The 24364-nt window shown below is 29.4% G+C and overlaps 1 protein-coding gene across 3 annotated transcripts in view; it reads left to right on the top strand.

Moving 5' to 3' along the window:
* The window catches only part of LOC107449243 (irregular chiasm C-roughest protein), a 248491-nt gene that overhangs the window by 160181 nt on the left and 63946 nt on the right, over window positions 1-24364 (top strand). For all 3 annotated transcript variants that reach the window (XM_016064723.3, XM_071184650.1, XM_016064724.3), the window contains exon 2: window positions 23698-24006. In XM_016064723.3, coding sequence (XP_015920209.1) covers window positions 23698-24006 — 309 coding nt within the window. The remainder of the gene's footprint in view (window positions 1-23697; window positions 24007-24364) is intronic.

Below are 24364 nucleotides of genomic sequence, written 5' to 3'. Positions count from 1 at the left end.
TAGTCATGGCATTTAGTATAAGAGAAAGTTAAATGCAATCATAACATCACGCAAACTAAGGAAAGCAACAGAAAAATGACATCTTATGATTTTTACCGACATACATGTGTAAGATAAGGTATCGATCACTTGTTTTTAACTTCTTTACTAAAGAAATCGTTATAGCGTGCACGTTTTTTTCTTTTTTTTATGATTTATAGCGAGAAAAAGATTCTATTTATTACTAGAAAGTATTGTTTCAGAGTAAAAAGAGGAATGGAAAGTGCTTCACTGAATTTTCAGCTGAGCAATTTCTTTCAATTAAGTGTTGTTTGATTGTGAGCGGAGAAACAAATTCTGGTAAAAGTAATGACATTTCTGGTAAAAAAAAAAAAACAATTTCGGTTAATAAAACCAAAATAAATGATATTTAAACCATCCATTTCGTTATTTTTACTTTCATATATTAACGGTTTACCGGGAAATTCTATCAAAACGTATGCACAATGATATTTTAAAAAATTTTTTTTTAAATTTTTATTTCCAATGAGCTACACAATTGGTCTTGCCGATGAACAGACCTAGTGCGTTCTGCAGAGGTGGTATCCAATCTTTCAGGACCACCAAACTGGGTGAGATACCGTTGGTCAATTTAATTTGGACGTCTAGTTTCTGCCACACTAGATAGCATCACCGAGACTCTATTTGGATGCTAAAGTGCACTAGGAATTTAATTTTGCCGGAAATACCAAGAGCCAATAAGGCACTCCAGAGACCTTTTACATGCCGCATAATCATACGACATGGCCGCTGAGGATTTTCTACATCCCGAAAATCCGGTGTCTGGGCCGGGGATCGAGCCGGCTGACATTGGCTCAGAAAGCACAATGATATCTATTGATAAAAGGATATTTAAACCCTTAAAGAAACAGCTTTATTAGAAGCGAACAATTTTATTTACTTTATCGTTAAGGATTTTAAAGGTGTGATTATTAGACCTGCTTTTTACTATATTATTAAAATCAAGTTTCAACCTGTCATCAAACAATCATTTTTCAAACAATCAGGCATTTATCTTTAGGTTTTATTTAGCTTTAAATTGATACTAACCATTTATTAAAATAAACTCGTGTACCCGATATCTAATATCGGTTTGCCATAAACAAATCCGCTATTATATTGTTTTTATTTTTTTCCCTATTCTTAATTTTTCTCCTATTTCATTCCAAAGGAAAGAATAGCTCCAGAATTTTCAAAATTTTTCATCTTTATAGTTGGAGATGTAGCCATCGATCGATTCGAGTCAATTTGTGGAATATTCATTAGTGCCACTTAACATATTAATCAAGTGCTATTGGCATATTGCTCCATGCCCTTGAATTTTAAAAAATGGTTTCCGCTGCGTTGATGATAGCTCTTTAGTACATAGTTGCTATTGGCTGATCACGGTTGAAATTCCGCTAGAAGTCTTCGTCAAAATCGATTTTTATTTAATTGAACAGGGACATAAAGTCGATACTTGGGATAACATAACTGGAAATTTGTCTTGGTATTTTTGTTCTTGTCTTCATAAATTCTGACGCCTTGAACTGAATGAAGAGGACTACCTTAAAAAATTTCCAAAAATATTGGTCTTACGCTTTTATTTTGCATTTTCCGAAAGTATATCTAAAATGAGGTGTTAAACTGTTTTTTCGAAATTTAATGAAATATACAGAAGCAAAAGGGAGTTTAATCGCGTATTTTAATCTTCTTTCATCAATACCTAATAAAATATATACTCCATTTCTATTTTATGAAACAATCGATAACTTAAAATCTGCAATAGAACCTAGAACTTTTTGAAATCTTAATTTAAAAACTTCCATTCTTCATTTCCTGATATAAAAATAATATCTAAAAATGCATAAGTATTCCAAAAATAATTTTATTGAAAAATTGAACAGAATTGCACTCTTTAGAATAGAAACTCAATGCACAATTGCCAGGTTAATAGACAAAATTTCGTGACTTCGTTTTACAATCCTTTACCTACGCATATACTGGACTACGCATGCTCATTGTCATAAAAACATGCGTATTCAAAAGTGAAAGGATGTGAAATGGTATTGCTAAATCTCGCTATTACTGTGTTTTTATTTTCGAGGTTGTGATATCACGTAAATGAAACAAAATACAGAGAATGATGCAATTGAAAAATAGTTCGCAAAATTTTGTTATAAGTATGATAATGGTTGTTTTTTTTAAATAACGACAGGCACTGAACTTTCGTTCTTCACCTTAGAAGATGCCAATGTGTGAAGTGTTGCTCATTTATCGTTTCCCAGTGGACACCTGTGAACCAAAGTCACGGAGGCGAGCAACATTACCCACGGCACACTGCCACAAATACCCATTAATAGGATGGGCCACATTCATACATTCACACATCAGAAGACAACCGAAAGAGAGAGAGAGAGAGAGAGACATCCCTGCCCAGAGCGGGATTCGAACCCGCAGCCATTGGCTTCGCAGTCAGGCACGCTAACCAACGTCCACCTGGCCGGCAGAATTGTCGTTATAGAATATTATATTCTCTGTATTCACTCTATTGGTCAGGACTTGAAAATTATATTTCTCGACATGCACGTGACATCCGATCAGGCATATTATTTACCTTTATATGTCCGGGTGGGCAGGGTGCTCCGGTGGCGCAGTTTAACCAACTGGCTGTTTAGCAAATGGACAAAATTGGAAAATTGTTTCTCCCCTATATACTATTCGCTTATCTATTAACATGGAAAAACCGGTTTTGCTATGTGAAGGAGGCTACAGGATAAAATGCGACTTCTTACTTGCAGAACCGTCAGTGGGTTAAGGCATCGCTGACACCGCTTGTTGAAGAGTAGGGGATATTGAGTTCGATCCTGGCAGCCGACAAAAAAGCCAATGCGTATACGCAGCCAGGTGCTCATTTAATTTGTCGTGGGTGAAACTTCTTTCGTTGGTTGTGATGTGGAAGTTTGGAGAAAGGGGTACCAGCTCGTCTGACCACAGTCAAAATTACGTGGCATTCCTACCATAGCTGTTGGTCATTGTTGGGTGATAATGATGATGCTCGTGCGGACATATTCATATTTAATCAGGTAGAGTAAAATATCGAATAAACGACCTCTTAAGATGTCGGATGGGGTGTTCTTTACTCTTTTTTATAAATGGCAGTGTTTTGATTACTGAGTGTTTGACTGTTTTGATCAATAATTTCCCACGCAAATCAACCAATGAAATTTCACAAATGCGTAATCTTTCTGTGTTAATAATACTTATACTTTTTTATAGTGAAAATGAAACTAACTGTAATGTTATAATGTATGGTCGTAATTGTTATTTTTTTTAATAAGTTAATAATATGTAACACAACATTAGGTTTTTATTTATGCGCATCGGTGAAAAGATGTTTGAGCATGAATTTCGGAGGTTAACATGCCCGTTGGGCACATAAAAATGGCAATATTTTTCAAGACATGTTATAGGTCCGGTAACAGAATCCTTTATAACAGATTATTAGCTATTTATAACACCAATTTCATAACTCGAAATGTGTTTGCAACGCAAACGCAATCAGATTGAGACTTGTTGAAAACACATGAAAAGTGTGTAGTTTAAACATGAGAATATACATAAAAAGAAGACTGGAATAAATTCATATTTAAGACATCTCAATACCCAAACAAAAAATGATGCTTATTAAATTTAGTTCAAAACTACTACAATAAATGTTAACAAAATGCTCCAGAACAACCAGTTATTACAGAAAAATCCATAATGATCACAGAACCCGCTGCCGTACTGGAGGTTTATAGGCTATATTTTATTATAGTTATACTCAGTAGCTAATTTATTAACTTCGATTATGTCCGTGCATAGATTGCAAATGTACTTCTTAAAATAGTTCGCATATATTAAGCAAAATTCATAAAATCTTAATGTTCTTACAAAATCTTATTATGGAATTTTCCGAAATAATGTTATGATTCATAATTGGCTTTCTAATTTAAATAAAACACGAAGTCAACGATGTTTAGTCAGAATTAATTTACTTAGTTTCTTCACGGGTTGAATCAGATTTCAAATTAACACAAATTTTACCAGCCTAATTTCGAAAAAATGAATTCTAAAAGAAGTACAACCGGAATTCCTTTGAATTAAGCAATTTTCTCCAATCCGATTCGTTGCAAATCGGATAATGAATGTTGACTCTTGCATTTCGAACATTAATAAATGCTAACCGGTGTCTTGTATTCTCTGTAAACTCCTGGAAATGTTCCCATTTTCAAATAATTGTGTTAAATTAAGAAAGTTTATTTCATCGGAGTCCGAGGATAAGCCGAGTTTTAATACCGCAAATATTTACTTAGATGGCTAAATTTAATGAAGTTGTTGAGTTCAAATAAGAGCTTTATTGCAAGAGATTTTAATTTTACGAATGAGATTTATTATTCTACGAACATTGTGACTCAATGCATACTTTAATTTATTATCATTTGCCTTGTTCGGATGTATCTTATGAATTGATTTATTTACTTTCTTAATTCCTTTTGTTCTTACAATTATAGAGAACTGGATATTCTAAGGAAAGATAATTTGGAAATTAACTTCAGGTTTTGAGATTTATCAAGCTAATGTTCATTCTGTATATTTGTCTTACGTTACTTCTATTTTTTAATGTCTGATTTAACATCGATTATTAAATAGCCTAATAAAAGTGCTTATTAATTTTCTTATTTACATTTAAAAAAAATGTAATGTAATTATTTAAAAATAAAATTATTTAATTTAATTAATTAAAAAATAAAATAAGAATATTTTTAATTTAATTAATTAAAAAATAAAATAAGAATATTTTTAATTTAATTAATTATAATTTAATTGAATTATAATTAATAATTTCTTACAAGATATATACTTTTGAAACATACTAAGTATTTTGTAAGGACCACCTTTAAAATAAAATTTATAAGACTTATCAGAATGGGTTTAAAAATGTATACACACTGAAAGTCACGCTTAATATTTAAGCAAGAACACTTCCAAAATGTAAAAACTCACAACTAAGGAAGGCGTTAAAAAAATCAACACCCGTTTGATTGCCTAATAAACAGTGAGTGAGAAAATGAATGGTTATTATTATACATGCTTCCAAGTGTCATCAGACAACAGATTGGTTTTGATGTTTTTCATCGCACCTTCTTCAATTGCGATTTTACAGATTAATTTAAACCGATTTTATTTTGATTTGTATGTTCGTTTGCTGAATTTTTAACAGTGCATTAAGGGTAGTTATTATAGAACTCACTGTGTATTTGGAATGGAATATGTGATTGGTAGGCTCTATTAAAAAAGTGATTATAAATGAAACCTTTGACTCATATTTCCAAAATTCATAAAGATTTTATCAATAGTTCTGTAATTTAGCCGATTGGAATTTTGTAAGTAGATAAGTTCTCTTGTTTTTTATANGTCCGAGGATAAGCCGAGTTTTAATACCGCAAATATTTACTTAGATGGCTAAATTTAATGAAGTTGTTGAGTTCAAATAAGAGCTTTATTGCAAGAGATTTTAATTTTACGAATGAGATTTATTATTCTACGAACATTGTGACTCAATGCATACTTTAATTTATTATCATTTGCCTTGTTCGGATGTATCTTATGAATTGATTTATTTACTTTCGTAATTCCTTTTGTTCTTACAATTATAGAGAACTGGATATTCTAAGGAAAGATAATTTGGAAATTTAGTTCAGGTTTTGAGATTTATCAAGCTAATGTTCATTCTGTGTATTTGTCTTACGTTACTTCTATTTTTTAATGTCTGATTTAACATCAATTATTAAATAACCTTGTAAAAGTGCTTATTAATTTTCTCATTTACATTTAAAAAATTCATGTAATGTAATTATTTAAAAATAAAATTATTTAATTTAATTGATTGAAAAATAAAATAAGAATATTTTTAATTTAATTAATTATAATTTAATTAAATTATAATCAATAATTTCTTACGAGATATATACTTTAGAAACATACCAAGTATTTTGTAAGGACCGCCTTTAAAATAAAATTTATAGACTTATCAGAGTTGGTTTAAAAATGTATACACACTAAAAGCCATGATTATTATTTAAGCAAGAATAAAGAAAACTTCCAAAATGTAAAAAATCCCAACTAAGGAAGGAGTGAAAAAAGTCAACACCTGTTTTAATGCCTAATAAACAGAGAGTGAGAAAATGAATGGCTATTATTATACATGCTTCCAAGTGTCATCAGACAACAGATAGGTTTCGATGTTTTTCATCGCACCTTCTTCAATTGCGATGCATGATATATTTCTGCAAGAAATTACCCATGATTCTTAATAGTCGATCTTTGATTTGTTTATCATTCAACAAGACACTGTAGTTTTATTTATTTTATCATTTGCTTAGTTTGAATGTACTTTAAATATTATTCATATTTTTTTTAATTCCTATTATTCGCAAATCATTGATGTTTTCAGATTTTAATGATCTCAGTAGTTCATACTTACGCAACTTCGACTAAATTCACATGTTATGAACCTATTTGAAAATTTTATAATCAATCAAGCTAACTAACTAACTCCCTGGCATTACAGTCCATGTTGGACCATGGCCTCACTAACAATTTTCCTCTAAAGCCGCCTGTCTCCAGCTCTTTGTTTCCAGTTTCGGACTTTTAGAGTCTTAAGGTCCTTTTCCACCTCGTCAAACCATCTCTTGACCGGCCTTCCTCTTTTCCTTTGGCCATGGCACTGCCCCCTGAATATCTTAGTGCCTCTGTTTTCTTCCATTCTCTCAAGGTGTTCTAGCCATTGAATTCTCTTTGCTTTCACATAATTTATTGTATCTTTTTCTTTAAATAGTCTTACAATTTCAAAATTGTATCGTCTTCTCCACAGATCACCTCCTTTGATAAGTCCAAAAATGGTTCTAAGAATTTTTCTTTCCCAGGTAATCAGCATTTTTTCTTGTTTCTGGAGTTCACGTTTCTGATCCATAGATAGCTGTTGGTCTGATTATACATCTGTTTTATACACCTGAAGCTTTGTTTTCCTCGTTCAATCATATGAACTTAAAAACTTAAAACCACAATTTCATCATGACAGTTCCCATTTGATGTGTTCTTTTTAAATGTTTTTTTTTCGTTTACTTGCTCTTGAATTCTTAAAGTTCAACATTGAAAGAAGAAGATGTAAAATTTAATCAACAATTTTTGAACCAATTTTAATACTGGGTAAACTAAAACGCTGTCTTTCAATTTGAAAATAGTGCAACTGAACATATAAGCACTAGCACTCGAAACCATTTAATTCTAATATTTTCGTTTCATTTGTACTTTTACAATAATTTATTTTTCTCTATACTCAATTATCATAAATTCAATGAAGAAGAAAATTTTAACCCACATTTTTTATACAGGGAAAACTGTACGTGCTGTCAACCAATTTGAAAATGCTATAATTAAACAAATAAAATCAAGAACTTAAAACCGCTTTTTAATTCTGACTGTTACCATTTGATTTTTAGTTCTGCATTTTTTTGCGTTTTACTATTAAAACTTGAACAAAAACTATCTAATTTCTTAATTATTTTTAACTAAATTTTAGTGGTAAATTCATATGTTGACAAATAATAAAATTTGAAAATGAGCGTAACATTTAAACTTAATGGAATATATAACATAATCGACAACGATACATGCTGTCAACTTAAATCTGAACACATAAACGTAATTGCTGAAACCAATCCGAAGATTTCTCATTTGATTCGTACATTTTTAGCAATTTCTTTTGCTCTATTGCTATAAGTTAAATGAGGAACATCTGAAATTTTTACCAATAATTTTCAATCAATTTGTCTGTAGAGAAAAATGCAGGTGCTGACAACCAATTTCATAATGTTTTATGTAACTGAACATATAAAGTCAAGAACTTAAAATCATTTAATTCTGACATTTCTCATTTGATTCGTATTTTTCTAGTAATTTCTTTCGCTCAATTGCTATAAGTTGAATAAAGAACATTTAAAATCTTTACCAACCATTTTTATCAATTTGTATGTAGGGAAAGATGCGGGTGTTGACAACCAATTTCATAATGTTTTATGTAACTGAACATATAAAGTCAATAACTTAAAATCATTTAATTCTGACATTTCACATTTGATTCGTATTTTTCTAGTAATTTCTTTCGCTCAATTGCTATAAGTTGAATAAAGAACATTTAAAATCTTTACCAACCATTTTTATCAATTTGTATGTAGGGAAAGATGCGGGTGCTGACATCCAATTTCATAGTGTTTTATGTAACTGAGCATATGAACTCAAGAACTTAAAATCATTTAATTCAGACATTTCTCATTATATTCGTACTTTACTAGTAATTTCATTCGCTCAATTGCTATAAGTTGAATAAAGAACATTTAAAATTTTTACCAACCATTTTTATCAATTTGTATGTAGGGAAAGATGCAGGTGCTGACAACCAATTTCAAAATACATAGTATAACTGAACATACACTTCGAAAACTTTAAACCACTATTTAAATGCGACCTTTTCCATTTGATTAGTACTTTTTCAGTAATTTATTTTGCTCTATTGTTATAAAGAATAAAGAAAATTAACATTTTAACCAACAATTTTTGACTAAATTTTTCGTTTCGATTCACATGCTGTCATTCAATTTTAAAACAGTATAACCGAACATACAAACGCAATCACTTGAAACCACCATTTAACTCTTGACATTTCCCATTTGATTTGTACTTTTTCCAATAATTTCTTCCTTTCTATTGTCAGAAGCAGGAAGAAGAAGATCTAAATTTTTAGCCAGGCTCACTTTAGTAAAGTTGTCAGAGCAGATGATTGAGCAGTATCATCAACTCAATAGTTCTCCTAACACCGTTTGCCTACATAGCTGGCAGAAAATCGACATTTGTTTGGGGTGCACCATCTGCAACCCCAAGTCGATAAATTTGCCTTGGGGGCTAAGTTTCGTTCTATTCCTTATGGGAAAACTTGCAAACTTTCTCGATAACGACCGATAGATTGCACGAAAGGTTTCTTTCGAAGGTCTTTTTATTCTTTTGAACTATCTGTCACCAACACAGTTTGAAATCGTTGTATTCACTTTTTACTTTCTATAAATCGAAAATGCCGATCTCTCTTCTTTTTTTTTCACTCGTTTTCTTTTATTGTTTGTAGTTTTCCTAGTAAGCTATCTTTTTGATAGATGCTTTAAAAGCAGTTTCCTTTTAAGGAAATCGTTTTTTTTTCTCTTTATTTTGATTTTTTTTCCTGCCAAGTTAGAGTCTGTTTTTGTTACTAGCATTTTCTTGGTAGATAATTTCTTAACCGAAGGAAATAATTGTAATAATGTATATTTTGAATATAATTTTAATATGCTCATAATATTAAATTAATGTATTTTCACAAGAAAAGTTCACAAGAAAGTTTCACAAGAAGAACAAGAACACATTTAGTTAAACGTTTTAAGGAGGTCACCATTTTTTTTTTGTTTTGAGCAGAAGAATTAAGACACTAAGTAATATATTTTGGAATTGTATTGAACTAATTTTTCTTTCTGTAAAACTAAAAATACATTGCATTAATTATCTTAGTTTTATTTGAATAATTACCACATTGTAAAAAATTCCGAATCCAATTCCGCTAAAATGTACCGGCACCCAGGTTGTTAATACTTTTTACCGTAAAATATTTCGAACAAAAAACCTGACATACCATACACTAATATTGTACTTTACACTAATATCACCGAAAAATAAAATCACCGAATTACTGCTGTTAAATAATTATTACCGCAAGACAAACAGTATAAAATTTTACGGTAAAAATGGATTTCACGGTAAAATTAAATGCAAGGATAATGCACCCAGAGTGCCATTACTTTTTATCGTAGTTTTATCTGTAGTCTTTATAGTGTATAAAGGGTACCTGCTTTAATATACTTTATCTTACCTTGTAATTAAATTGAAACATAATTATAAAATTGTTTGTTTGATTTCCATTTGAAGCAAGTTAAGCTAATGAGCAAATATAGGTCGCCCAATGCAGTAGCATAGTTTAAAAATAAATAGTTAAAAATAAATTGAAAAATAGTGATTTTAAGGTTATTAAAAATATAGAAAGTGTCGAACAGGATACTTAAAAATAATATATCGACGTTTACTGTTACGCTAATCGAAAAAGTTAGCTATCTGTACTTATATATGAATCCAATTCGTATATATGAATCCAATTCGTATATGTATATATGAATCTAATTCGTAACTGTATATATGAATCTAATTCGTACAGTCAAACAAATTTAATGAATTAAATTTGTCTAAACAGAGAGCCTTAAGTAAGCAAATACGTTATTTAAGTTGGTAAGAGCCAGAAGAATATATCGTTTCTAATAATTTTTTGTTTGAAACCCACATTTAAGTGTTGTTTTTTTCTTCTTTTGATTTGCTTAAAACAGAGAATTTGTAATGGCTATCACAGAACAAACATTTTAGCATTGCATTAATTCTACTGTCAAGTCTTTTGACTCGGTTATTTGGAAATTCCTATGCAATCTCTATTAACCGGATATATTCCAGTATTTCTCTTCATGTGCCCAAGAATATTATTTTAAACTAGCCCATAAACGACCGTCAACTTGAAATAAAAAGGTCGAAATATATGGTTTACTGTGTTCTGCTTATTCCTAAATCGAAGCTTTCGTTACAACTAAAGTTTTACATTAGTTGCAAAGTTTGTCAACAGATGGTGTTTTTAAAAGTAACCATAACGCCAGACTATTCTAAGTAATACATTTGATCTGGTGGCTGTTACTTTAGACCTCAGAATGCGATACGCTCGCTGTTGCTGCAAATCGTGGATATTTCGAAGATTATTAATTCATAGCTTTTCTCTGTCAACATCGTTATTTGATGATGAAATTTAATTAATTATGAATTTTGTTAGACTAAATGTACAGTGCTCAAAATAAAAAAAGGACCACCCTGAATAACATTTGATCTAATGATATGATCTTCATGTTCTACTACTTAACCTAAACGATTTGAGGGAGTGACTTCAAATATGTTAATTCGTTCAGATATTTTTAGTTACAAAAACTAGACACAAAAAGGTATTTTCTCTGAATAAACATACTTTTTTTTTTTTTAAATTTTTTTTAAACGGATGTGGATTTCTAATCCCCAAAATATAGGGGATCGCTGCAATCTGAGAAATTTAGTTCCCTTAGTTTGGTTAACCTAATGTTAAATTTATTTTTTGTGTATTTCTCCTTACCTTGAGAGCTTTTTTAAGCAAATCGAAAAATTTTTGCATACAATTATAAAACTTCTTTATCCAAAGATAATTCCATGTAAAGCATAACTTCAATCAAATATTTATTATTTTTTACTCTTTTATTTAATAGTAGACAAAAAAATTTTGATTTGCAAGGTATAAAATTTTTACATCATTTTAAAGAATGTAATTTTACATAGCAAAATGCAAAATTCGAGCGAAATCGATCGAATAGTTTCTGAGAAATCAAATTTTGAAAAAGTCGTATTTTTAAAATTTGATTTCTCAGGAGCTATTCAAACGATTTAGATCAAATTTTGCTAGATTTATTAAACTGGATTTATAAAACTGGATTTATTATTAAGATTAAGATTAAATTAACATTAAGGGGTCTAAACTTTAGACCGCTTTCCTGACCAAACTTTGGGGATCATATTTCCTAAATGGCGGCTATCCCCTATATTTTGGCGGTTAGAAATCTGAATCCGTTTAAAAAAAGGTATGCTTATTCGAAGAATGTAAAATTTAGTATCTGACTTCGTATCTTAAAACATTGTTTGCACAAATTAATTAGCTTGCCTGAAGTCACCCCATTGAACAAATAAGATTGAGTCCTAGAGAGCGAAGATCTGATCTCTGGATCAAAAATATTCAGTCTGGTCCATTTTTTATCTTGCATGCGGTACATGGTTTTCCAAAAAACTCAACAAAGAGTTTATTCCTTTCGCTTTTGGATTTCATCCCCTTTTTTATTGGTATTCCGTATTGACAGTCAATTTCAATTTTCCCTACAATATTTCCTAGAAATACGTTGTTCTAAATAGACATCGTTTTTTGTAAAATTTTTATGTGATTTATTATGTATTTTCAAGACTTTTTATTGTTAATTTAGAGACCAAAATTTCAGTTTTTTTTTCTTGAATAAAAATTTAAGGTGAGGCCTAACACGCAAAAATATGGAATAGTTATGAAGAATGAGACTGTGAATTTTTTATTCGGAACTACTGTGAATAAAATAAAGCATTCGAAGCGTAAATTTTTTCTTGGTGCGCAATTCCGAATTTTGTCCCCGATTTCTTATTTCCAACTTTCATATTTTGACGTCTTGGAAGAAAATCAAATCTTCCCCAAACGGCATATGAAAATGAAAACAAAAGAACTGAAAAGTTGAATGTTATTTAGGTGGAAAAGGCTATAAAACAAAATTTTCAAAAAGTATTTTAATGTATAGGTGCAGAATATACTGATAGGTAAAAATTCCAGTGAATATTTAGGCAACACGTATAATGCTGAAAATTAGACAGATAAGTATGGAATAATTGATACTAATTTTATATAATGCGTAAAGTTAAATCGGCTGTTTTTTCAAATGGAACAATAAAACGCCAGTATTTTATAGAATGCTTGTATTCTGTACTTACGGGAAGACACCCTGTACAATTTTCAACTATGTAAAAGTCTACGCATTTTACTTAATGACAATAGAAAATGTGGTAAATGTTTAAATGAGTAAGTTAGAGTTTCTGCAGATTGCCCTAGCAGACTCTAGAATACCTGCATTTCAAGTTCAGTTATAAATATACTTATACAATATAAAATATAACGTATTAATATTGTATAAGTATATCTTAAAGTATATAAATCTATATATTTATGGCAATGCCTAGGACTTTTACAATTCTATGGAGCATAGAGTGTAGTAACGTTATAGATTAGCCAAAACCTATTATAAATTAAATATTTCCTAATTCGCTCCAAAACCAAGTATTATTGGTATAATATTATGGCATAATATAGAACGCCAGCATTTTGTAATATACCTGTAGCAAAGGTAAATAATTAAAATAAATTCGGAATTTTTTGGGCATCATTAAACACTCATGCAGGAGCACATTTTTTATTACTCTTTTAATGTATCTAAACTATGTCGCTCTTGTATTTTTTTTTGCTTTTAGTAGTTAATATATACTTAATCATAAATATTTTAATATTTATCGTTAAAACTTTTCGAATCATTTTCTAAATCAGAATTTTACTATGGCAGTAGGATGCTTGCAGGTGACGTTATCGATGGTGAATCGAGGCATTTGTAGATTCAGATTCGACGCACTGCATTTGTTGATAAGATTCGACAGACACGTGTGCCGATACTTACAAGTATCAAATTAAAACTAATCTGAATCACGTGTTGAGGAAAAATTATTGAAATTTTTCACTTCTTGCAAGTACGGAATTCATACTTTGCTAAAAATTTTAATTTGCAAATTTGATAATAATTTGAATTGCATTTCGAATTTGATAAGTAATTGATATTTTAGTAAATAATTGATATTTTAAAGTGTACGGTCACTTAAGAAACTGAAAATATAAGGTTTTTGGAATTTTTTGAGCAAAAACAATCAAACATATCTAAATCCAGAAAACTATTTTATTTTTTTAAGCTGATACCATACAGAATGATTGCTGTACAGATTTTTTTAAACAAGATTTTCTTTTTGACTATTCAAGGTTATGTTCCCTAACCATCAGCACCTCTAAACTAATTCATCAGCTATTTAAAATAATAAAGCACCGATTTCGCAACCATTTTAATGGGTGATTTTAGTCAAATATTCCAATTCAGAAAAAATAAACCTATTTAATTTTTTATCAGTTTATTTAATCCCCCTTAACTATGTTTAACGTTTTGCTCTACATTTAAAAATATCCTATTCACGTTTATTTATTTACGAAAAATCTTAACTCTATGATAAGAACCTACTCTCAATGCATCTGTCAATGCAAATGGACAGATGAAGATCCAGTGTAACAGAGAAAACGTGACATTGACTCAAAATGTTGTAATCGGTACTCTAATTGGTGATTTTAGTAAACTATTTCATTTAACGAAGAATAAACCAATTCTTGTTATTAGTTTATTTAATTCGCCTCAGTTATGTTTAGAATTTTGTTCTTTATTTAAAATAATTCAATTCACTTTTATTTATTGATGAACAATCTTATTTCCCTGATTAAATTCGTATGTTATGAAACAACAAATGGGCTGATGAAGATCTTGAGTTACAGAGAAAACGTGACATTGACTCAAAAGGTGGGATGGTGGAGACAAATCCCTTTTCCCAACCCTTGACGGAAATCTGTCACTAAATAGGATGAGAAGATTAACTTTCTTTTGACGTAGATAAGCGCGAAACATTTAGGAAGTATCCAATCCTTGAGAAGGAAGAATTGGCAATCCAATATTGGAATTGTCTTAATGATTTGATGGAATACAAAAGCCAAGAAACAACAAAGGGCTCTAAAGAATAGTTAGTAAAAGATTTGTTTTTTCCTTTAGGCTTGCTATTTTTTCTCATTCGATTTTTGGAATTGTTTTTTTTTAAAACATAAGGACGTTTAATTTTAGTAGAAATCAGAAGTATGAACAAAACATATTAATTATTTTTAATGGAGAAATATTAAGCATAAATAATCATAATATTCTCAGATTTACACTGTTATAATTTTCCTTCTAAAGTCATGGTAAAATATTCCCCAGCTGTCTGTCAATCCAGTTAACCGTAAAGTTTAAGGTTAGGAACATTTCTTAACTTTTCCGTATTTAAAACTGTTTGCAATCGATATGGTTAAAAAACAGACAAACGTGAATGCAAAACTATACTATTTTAATAACCATTTACAACTAGCATGGTTTCAAAATCGACAAATAAAGTTTAGTTTCAAGTAAAATTTAGGTTATATTAGGCTTTCCGTCATTCAAAGGACATTGGAGTTACGCTGGGCTTAAGCTGTGTTTAATCAAGTAAACTGTGGAATATGGTTTAAATAGTTTACTATCGTGAGAGCTGGGAAATGCTAGACTTTTCGTGTTAATCAGCTCCATGTTGCTGTCATCTGTGCATGAATGAAAATTTCATATTCCAACAGTTCAGAGTCATGAATTCATGATGCAATTAGCGAATGAAGGAAATATTATGGTATCAAAACTTGAATTAGAACCACAGCTCAGCTGGTTATCAGGTTGACAGATTAGTCCTCTCTGCTTACACAGCTGCAAGGAGCTAAATGGCTTCATAAGGACTTATTACTATTCACACTTATTACTATAAAATTTCTAAGTATCTGCTATTGTGTTAGGCATCCAGTGATAGAAAGTCTTATCATATGCTTATCTTCATCACACAATTCTCATTGACTGTGGGCAGAAAATAAAATGTTTGCTTTTTAACCATATTAGGTGAAATCAGTCAACAAACGATTGGTTTTTCTCACAGTTAACAGTTTGAAAACCTTCTAAAATAATTTTTAAAAAAAATTGTTATTTGCCTGTTTTGGTTTGAAGTGGTAAAATAACAAATAAATTGCTATTTAGCCATTTGTTCCTCTAAAATTTACAGCAATTCAGTATGAAGGGCTGTAAGTTACTTTCAAACGGTGTTAGTAACTTTTATATTAAGTTATATTATTATTTAGCCATTTTTTCCTCAAAATTTACAGCAATACAGTATGAAGGGCTGTAAGTTACTTTCAAACGGTGTTAGTAACTTTTATATTAAGTTATATTAATTTTTGTTCTTTAAAAAGAAAAAAAATGGACCACCGTGAATAACATTGATGTAATGAACAGATCTTCACTTTCTAAGACTTATTCTTAATCGTTCGAGAAGGTGACTTCAAATATGCTTATTAATTAGAGCAGACGATATTTTAAGCTACGAAATCAGACACAAAAACGTACTTTTTTCTGAATAAACATACCTATTTTTCAACGGATTTGGATTTCCAAACCCCAAAATATATGAGGTAATTAATTTATAATTTTTGCACACACTTATAAATTCGTTTATCGAAATATAATTCAAGCAAAAAATAAATGCTAGTAAACTTTTATTATTTTTTATGAAATAATAGTCGAAAAGTGTTGAATCATTAAGGTATAAAATTTTTTGTATATTTTTAAAGTGTTCAATTTTAAATGGCCAAACACAGAATTTGAGCGAAATCGGTTGAATAGTTCCTTAGAAATCAAATTTTAAATGTACAACTTCTCTCTCCTGACAAACTATAGAGACCATATTTCTCACATTGTGGTTATTTCCTATATGTTGGGGATGAAAGGGTATACTTATTCAGAGAAAGTACGTTTTTGTGTCTGATTTTGTAATTTAAAATATAGTCTGCACATATTAATTAGCATATTTGAGGTCAACCCTTGAACCATTAAGAATAAATTCACGAATGTTAAGATCCAAGCATTAGATCAAAAGCATTTAGGACGGTAAGTTTTTTTAGCGCTGTGTATAATAATTGTGTGTGGTTGGTGAACGGTTTTCTATAAAAATAAACATGGTTAAGGAAGTAAAAGAGAATATAAGCTATGTATATACTTTGCATAATCTAAGCCTTGAGCAATCATTTAATTAAACGCCCGTTTTTACTTATTACTTCCAGTAAAGTTTTCTTTCTTTCTTTTTTTATATCAGTCTCTCTTGTTATTTTCCATCTTCTACTTCTGCTATAAATTTTTACCTAACAGAAGTTGCTATGCTATTCGTATAATGATTGCCTTCCCTTCAATTTGGCTTTGAAAAATCCTGTATATGTTTTATAGGATCATAACTCATTATTTTCAAATATAATTTTTTTATTCTTATCTATATAACATCAGAAATAATAGAAACATGAATTGCAGTATTTTTCTTATTAACTCAGACTCAATCGTTGAGGCACAATAGTAATACTTTAAATTTGTGTTTGATTTTCACCCCGATTGAATAAACCTGATGAAATCCAATATAATTTTTATAACATTTTCTTCTAACATTTGATGAGATATCTACTGTATTTTCTAACACACAATCTTTTGCCAAAAATAGCGGCATAATAAAACGCCAAGAGGTGCTTCGCCAAGTTCGTGACTATCCCTAATCAGCAAAGCAAACTTTTTGGTTAAAGTGGTAAAAATGATAGCGTATCAATTTTTTTTCCTATCCTTACTAGGCGAACATGGGCTGTTGCTTTTATTTTTTTTTTCGTTTCATTTATATATTTTTTGGGCTATAGTTTCTTTTCGGTAAATTGCAGTTGGAGATCTGATGTTTAAAGATTCAGTTATAGGATGAAAAAGTTACTTTCTCTTCTATTTTATTTTACTCTTTTTCGCTTAAGATGTTGAAGGGAACTTATATTTGTTGTAAAAACAGAAATTTGATTTTTCTCGTATGATCTTTTTTTTTCCACTTTCGGAGGTGTGTGAGAAAGTACTTTCAATGTAAAACAAAGTTTGATGTTGTAAAAATTGTTAAAAATAGTTACTCTGGTTTGAAAGTGAAAATGATGGAATACAATATTCTTTTTACAAATAATGTCTAACTTCGCAACTAGTTATATGATCTATTTTCTAACAGTGCGATGTTAAGCTTAAGATTTCGAATAATTTTTGAAGTAAGTTTATACTTAAATAAGAAAATAATAAATAACTATAAGTAATAAATAATAACACTTTTAAAATAATAGGACGTCTTTAGTAAAAAAAAATTGCGGATTCATTATGCGCAGAGAAAAAAATATAGTCAAAACTACCAGAATATGCTAAATTCTAACGTGACCACCAAAAAGCGCGATAATTTTTACCGAAATGTTTTGGCAATAATTTTGGTAAAATGAACAATAAAATATGGTTTTGTTATGGGTGATAAAATTTAGTAAAATTGGTAAAATTTAGTAATTTTTTCATGATGCCTTAAAACCTGGCATAGAAACCATTTATTTGGTTAAATTTAGTTTTCGGTTTTGTAATTTTTACTAAATGCGTAGCAATAAGAACTATAATGCTGAAAACCAGAAATTCCGATAAACCGTTACAGAAAAATTACCAAATCAATGTTTTAACTACCGCTTCAGTTTTATCAACCAAAAGTGTTTTTATTTTTTGTCATTTACAACAAATGTCATTGCGATACAGTATGGTGATTGGTAATTTCACCACTGAAAAATTGGTAATTTTATTAGTTCTTCTGCGTAATATCTATACTTTGAACCATAATGTATGCATTAATAAAATGTATTCAATTTGTATGGTGTTATAAAAAAATTAATGTCATAGAAAAGTGAATGAATAAATTTTTTGGATAATAAACTTATTTAAATGGTTCCACATAATTAATAGAAATTTGTACAATTTAATTTGTAAATTTGCTATTTGATTGGAAAGGTGCTCAAGTTTAATAATAATTTGCAAATATGCAATTTGATCTGAAATTTGGGAAAGATTATTGTTCATTTCGATCCAAAATTGATGATATAGTTGTTGAATATATATCGGTTTATTAAATTTTCGTAGCACAGTAAAATTATGCACCGTTGGTCTATGGTCTTGCTATAATTTTCGTATTATAAGATTTTGCTTTAGTTGCATCATAAATTGTTGAGAATTCGTTATTACTGAAAGGGACTTCAACAGTGATGTTTAACCTTTATTTTTGAATCTCGTTTACCATTTCAAAGTAACATACTTGCAAATTTAAAGTTTTAATTCGTTACTATTAACAAATTTATTTAACGGTTTTATTTAACCTTTATTTCTAAATTTAGTTAACAATTCCAAAATAACACACTTATAAATTTAAAGTTTTATAGGTAAAATACGTATTTTTTTCCATGTAAGTTTTCGAAACACGTTTTTAATTTACTAATGATTTATAACAAACAGTCTAAAAATACATTTAAAAAATCATAAAAATGGTGGTTTTATAGCTACGAAAATTTATTAACTTCATTTATAATGAAGTCAGGTTTTTACTTGCCACTTCATCTTTAAGTAGTTCCTTGAAAATAAATGAGTGAAGTTTTATATTTGGCTTTTTTTCTTCTTTTTAGTAAATGACTCGGTATGAAATTATATACTCGCCTTGTGAATCGAGCTCAGATTTTTTAGGGAATAAGAGTTTTGCGGAGGTAATGCAAAAACATTGTACTGATATTTATAAAACTGTTTTCGGGAACTTTAGTTTTGTGTCAGATTAATTAGATTAAATTTAGTTTTTATCAAAAAAAATTATTATGAGAATACTGTAAATGACGTTCGTTTTAGGGAGCTTGAATATTTTTTTGGCTTGTACACGGTAAAAAGTTCAGTACCAAATTTCGGCATAACGTACTGTCACTTTTGAGTGCATCATTCGTAAAATCCATTTTACAGTAATTTTCATTTTCCCCTTAAAATATTATACAGCAATTTTTACTGTAATATTTTTAATAGGAAAGATTCGAGGATTTTACGGTAATTATTACTGAAAAAATTGCGTTTCATAACATTTTCCAGTAAAAATGGATTTACTGTAAAAAGTACCAGCCCCCAGAGTGCCGTAATTTCATTTGGAATTTTTTACTGTGTATAATATAATGATGTTTTATCATTTGGGTCGTTTTTTAAGAAGTTTTATTCATTTCTATAAATTTTTCGTAAGAAATTTCTGTTAATTACAATCATATTATTTACCTGCCGTAAGGACTTGTTCAAGAATAAAATTTTGCGAGGCTGACAAAAGCAAGAAAAATAATTGGGAACTTGCCACTCGAGAAGAAGGCAATCATTTATACACAGACAACACGTGAACTATGACATCATCTGACCATTTATAAACAAGACGCCGTGTGTGTTAAAATCGAGCTAAAGTTTCTCCACATAAGTTAGAATGTTAATTAACGTGAAGTTAAATAGAACGCCGTATCGCATATCGAACTTCTTAATATACAATTCTTTCTCGTCTATGTCTTTTACTTACCTTTTTGATGTATTTTAGTGTAACTGTGATAGTTTTTTTGTTTTTTGTACTTGTTTCTCGTTTTTTGTACTATTAGTTTATGTTCTATGTGGCTTCATGCATGTCTTTGTGTTAAGTAATAAATATATAGTGAAAAAAATTAAGTCCTTGTGGAAGAATCTTTGTAAAAGATATATAGAATGTGTCATTTTAGATAATTAATAATTAACGGGCTTAACTTGCTCTAAATTGAACGGAGAGAAAAGTTGCTTGCGTAAACAAATGCACGTTTCAACATTATATTTTTTTAGAACGGAACGATAATGGTTTTTCTTAGAGGAAACGCAAATTGTTTTTAATGTACTTAAAAATGCTGTTTATTAAATAAATAAATAAATTGTACAATTGTCTTTACTATTTTCCATTGCACTTAACTAATTTTTAATTAAACTTCCAAAATTCTGTTTAAACACCTAAAACATTTTTTAAGCTCATAAAACTGCATCAAAACTTCAATATTTTTTCGAAACTGTAATAAATCTATAAATGTAATATTTTAAATATTGCATTTTAATATTACATAAAACATTTTATTTTTTTAAAAAAATTCAATATTTTTTTTAAAAAAATAGTTGTTTTTGGCGCTTTTTATTGAGGAACTAAAAATAATTACAAAATAATCCTTTTTAAATAGGTTTTTAAAAATTTATTCATCTATTTCTTGTTCTGCTTTGATCTTTCCGGTTAAAGTCCCATGGGTAAGTGGAGTATCACAAAGAATTCAATATTTAAGTATTAGTTAATTAAATATATTAGTTAAGTTCCAGTTGAGCATTAATTACGAGGTATTAAAATTTCTGCTCACTATTTTGTAAATAATAGATACTGTCTGACCTACTAGTTTAAAGAATATGCTATAATATGTAGATACGCAAAACTCAGAAGTAATTTTAAAAGAGCAAAACTTTAGACTCTCAAGTCTCTAGTTTTCGAATAAAAAAAAGTTTTTTTTCCTTTAAAGGTATTAGAATGAGATGTTATTAAATTCAACATTTTAATGTAGAATTTATTAACTTAATTATTGCATGAAATAATTAACATTTCTCATTTAGTGTAATTCACAAATTGATTTTGGCATTTTAGTATGTAAGAATCAATTTAACAAAATATATATAAAGTGATAAATTCTTTTTTCCCCGCTCTACACTGTAAAAACTTACGGATTAAATTACGGTGCCGATACTTTTTAACATAAATACCATTTTTATTGAAAGATGTTACGGAATAAAAAATTTGATGTACAGCAATTTATACAGTTATAATTACCGTGAAATAGCTGACTCACTCAAATAAATATTCCTGTAAAAATTACAGTATATTTTACGGTAAAAATGAAAATCACCGTGAAATGGATTTTACGAATGATGCACTCAAAATGCCGGTACTTTATACCGTAATTGGATACGGAATTTTTTTCAGTGTACACACTAAACAATAATCAAGCACCCTAAAACAAACGTAATTTACAATATTTTCATTATAATTTTTTTTCTGAAAACTAAATAATCTGACAGAAAAATAAAATGTCTCAAAAATATTTTTCTTAATATCAGCACAATGTTTTTGCATTATGCCGTAATTTTTACTGTCAGTAAAATCACTGACTAACTTTAATTAAATAAATATTTTTAATGTATCAAATGTATGTATATATGTATGTAATATATGTATGTATCAAACAGTGTACATTATTTTATTCAACAAAACAACAAATTTAAAATATACGATATTTAAAATATAATTTGTTTTTTTAAGATAAGTGCAAACTATACTTTGTTCATAAAATATTATAATTTTGAACAATCAATAAAAAACATCAACAATCATAATGTTTCCAGTCTGGATAATGTGTCTGGGATATATTCATATTCAACATTAATTAGAATACTTTGGGAACTAATTGTCATATTTTTAGCATGAATTGCTAAATTATTAATTATATTTTTCCATAAACGTGAAAAAAATCCCTCTATTCTTCTATTTCTAGTACTGGTTGTGCAATACATTTAAACAATACATTAAAACAATACATTAAACAATTCACACACTGAATTTATTTTATTACTACCTAATTTTATTATATTGCAGCCTTTTTGGCAACATTAAGAAAGTATGATTTTATTGTTTCTCTAAAATATTTTTCACTGAAAATTAGACGCTTTAAAACAACATCACTATGATTTCAAATTATTGATTTCTAAACATATTATTTTTCTAAGAAAGTGAACAAAGAGTAATGCTTTGTTTTCTTTTAAACAGAAAAACATTTTTCGAAATTTATTCTTCAACTTTAAACGCAAATTAGTATGTTACTAACTATATATTTTTTCCAATAAAATAAAAATATTTGTTTTTTGCAAATAATTTTTGCGCTCAAAGTAAAATGCTTTTCAAACAACTAATACATTGTTGAAAGCTTCTCATTATTCATTGCCACAAAAGATATTGTGTAACTTCGAATAGTAGTTTTCTCCTTTCCATCCTGCCGAACAAATGAGTATTTTCAATTTGAATTCTATCCCAAAATTTCGATACGAACATTCCTCTTCCCTTCGTATAATTTTAATGATTCTATGCATTGACATTCGATATATTTTGATATTACATTAAGCATTAGACATACTTATTTCTCGAAATCTTTTCATACTAAGCAGTGTTTACATTTCCGTTAAATATGTAATGGTGGGCTTTATCTTCGACACCTTTAGCTATTCCTTATAGAGAGAATAAATTATATATTTGTTTTTACTATTTGATTTCAAAATGTAGCAGTCTTTAAGCTGATTTGAATAAACGAAATAGATTTTTTAAGTTTCTTCTATTATTGATTTTTAATGAGGTTTTTTTTAAAATAAAAGGGTTTTAAAGGGGAAAATATAAAGAATTTGTTTGTTGTATTTCAGATTTCATGTTTGATCATTTTTGTTGTTTAAAACATTGCTTAAAACAATCTTATTTTCTCAGTATTTTTTAAAAAATCTCTTACTTTATCTTGGTATTTGATAATTTTGTATCCCATCTCTTATTTGTATCATATCTTATAAATTATGAGTGTGCATTGACAAATGAGAACCAGAGCCTTTGGAAGGTGAACCGGGTTCGAATCCCAACGGGGCTGGTTGAAACGAATTCTGCTCATAGATCACACCGACCACGGGTTTGACGTAAAATATCCTAGTGGTAGACGAATAATGTGTCAGAATCCCCTTGTCGTCGGGCTAACCATGGTATGTTTTTCTGCTTTTTCCTCTCCATGTAACGCAAATGCGTGTTATTGCCAACAAAAAGTACCACATGACGACAAATGTCTCGCAATACTTGATCCAGAAGGTCCCTTGCCTTCTGTTGGTTCAGAATTACAAGGACACAGAGTGGAACATTGGCAGTCATAAACATTGCATTGGTTCGGCTGTTCAACGACGGTTATAAAATAAATAATTGAAAAATTAGAGTTTTAAATTGAATTACTATGTGGAATATTTAAATTTTAATATTTCTAAAGTATATACTAATCATACATATTTTTCTTTTTAGCTGTACGTGGTGCGCAACAATTTGAAATGAAACCAACCGATGTGGAGGTTAACCCTGGAGAAGCTGCCACGTTGACGTGTAAAATCCATAATCGCCAAGGCGAATGTGCATGGCTCAAAGATGGAAGAGTAATGGGAAAAATAGATGACAAGTATGACTTCATGAGGGAACCAGCGGATGGAGATTGTAGTATACGCATCCGAAGTGCAAAGATTGAAGAGGATGATGGCATGTACCAATGTCAAGTGACGCAGATATCACTCACCGAACCTACATTAACAGCCCCTGAGGTCAAGTTTACCGTTAGAGGTAAGATCTTTACATTCCTAATTTTCCGAAATTTAAATAATTTCTTTGCGATTTTTCTTATTCTAGCTTTAATTTTAACTAACTGAATACCCGTTCTTGGTGTGAGTGTGAGGGGGGGGGGTGAAGAAAAAGGAAATAAACAATAAATCGGTATTAATCAATATTACAATCATTCACAAAGCTAACAAACATATCAACACAATTAAGCTTAAACAATTCTATTTTTTATTTTTTGTTGCCCATCACGATGGCTTTATATTATCAGATTACGCAAAGCTTGTTTTCAGAAGTTCATCACACCAAAATAAAGATTGTTTGACAATGCTATTGTTTGAGGTCAACTCCTAATAATCACAAA

Source organism: Parasteatoda tepidariorum, chromosome 8 (genome assembly GCF_043381705.1).
Source record: "Parasteatoda tepidariorum isolate YZ-2023 chromosome 8, CAS_Ptep_4.0, whole genome shotgun sequence".
Lineage (NCBI taxonomy): Eukaryota > Metazoa > Arthropoda > Arachnida > Araneae > Theridiidae > Parasteatoda > Parasteatoda tepidariorum.
This window is presented reverse-complemented; position numbering and strand designations above follow the sequence as displayed.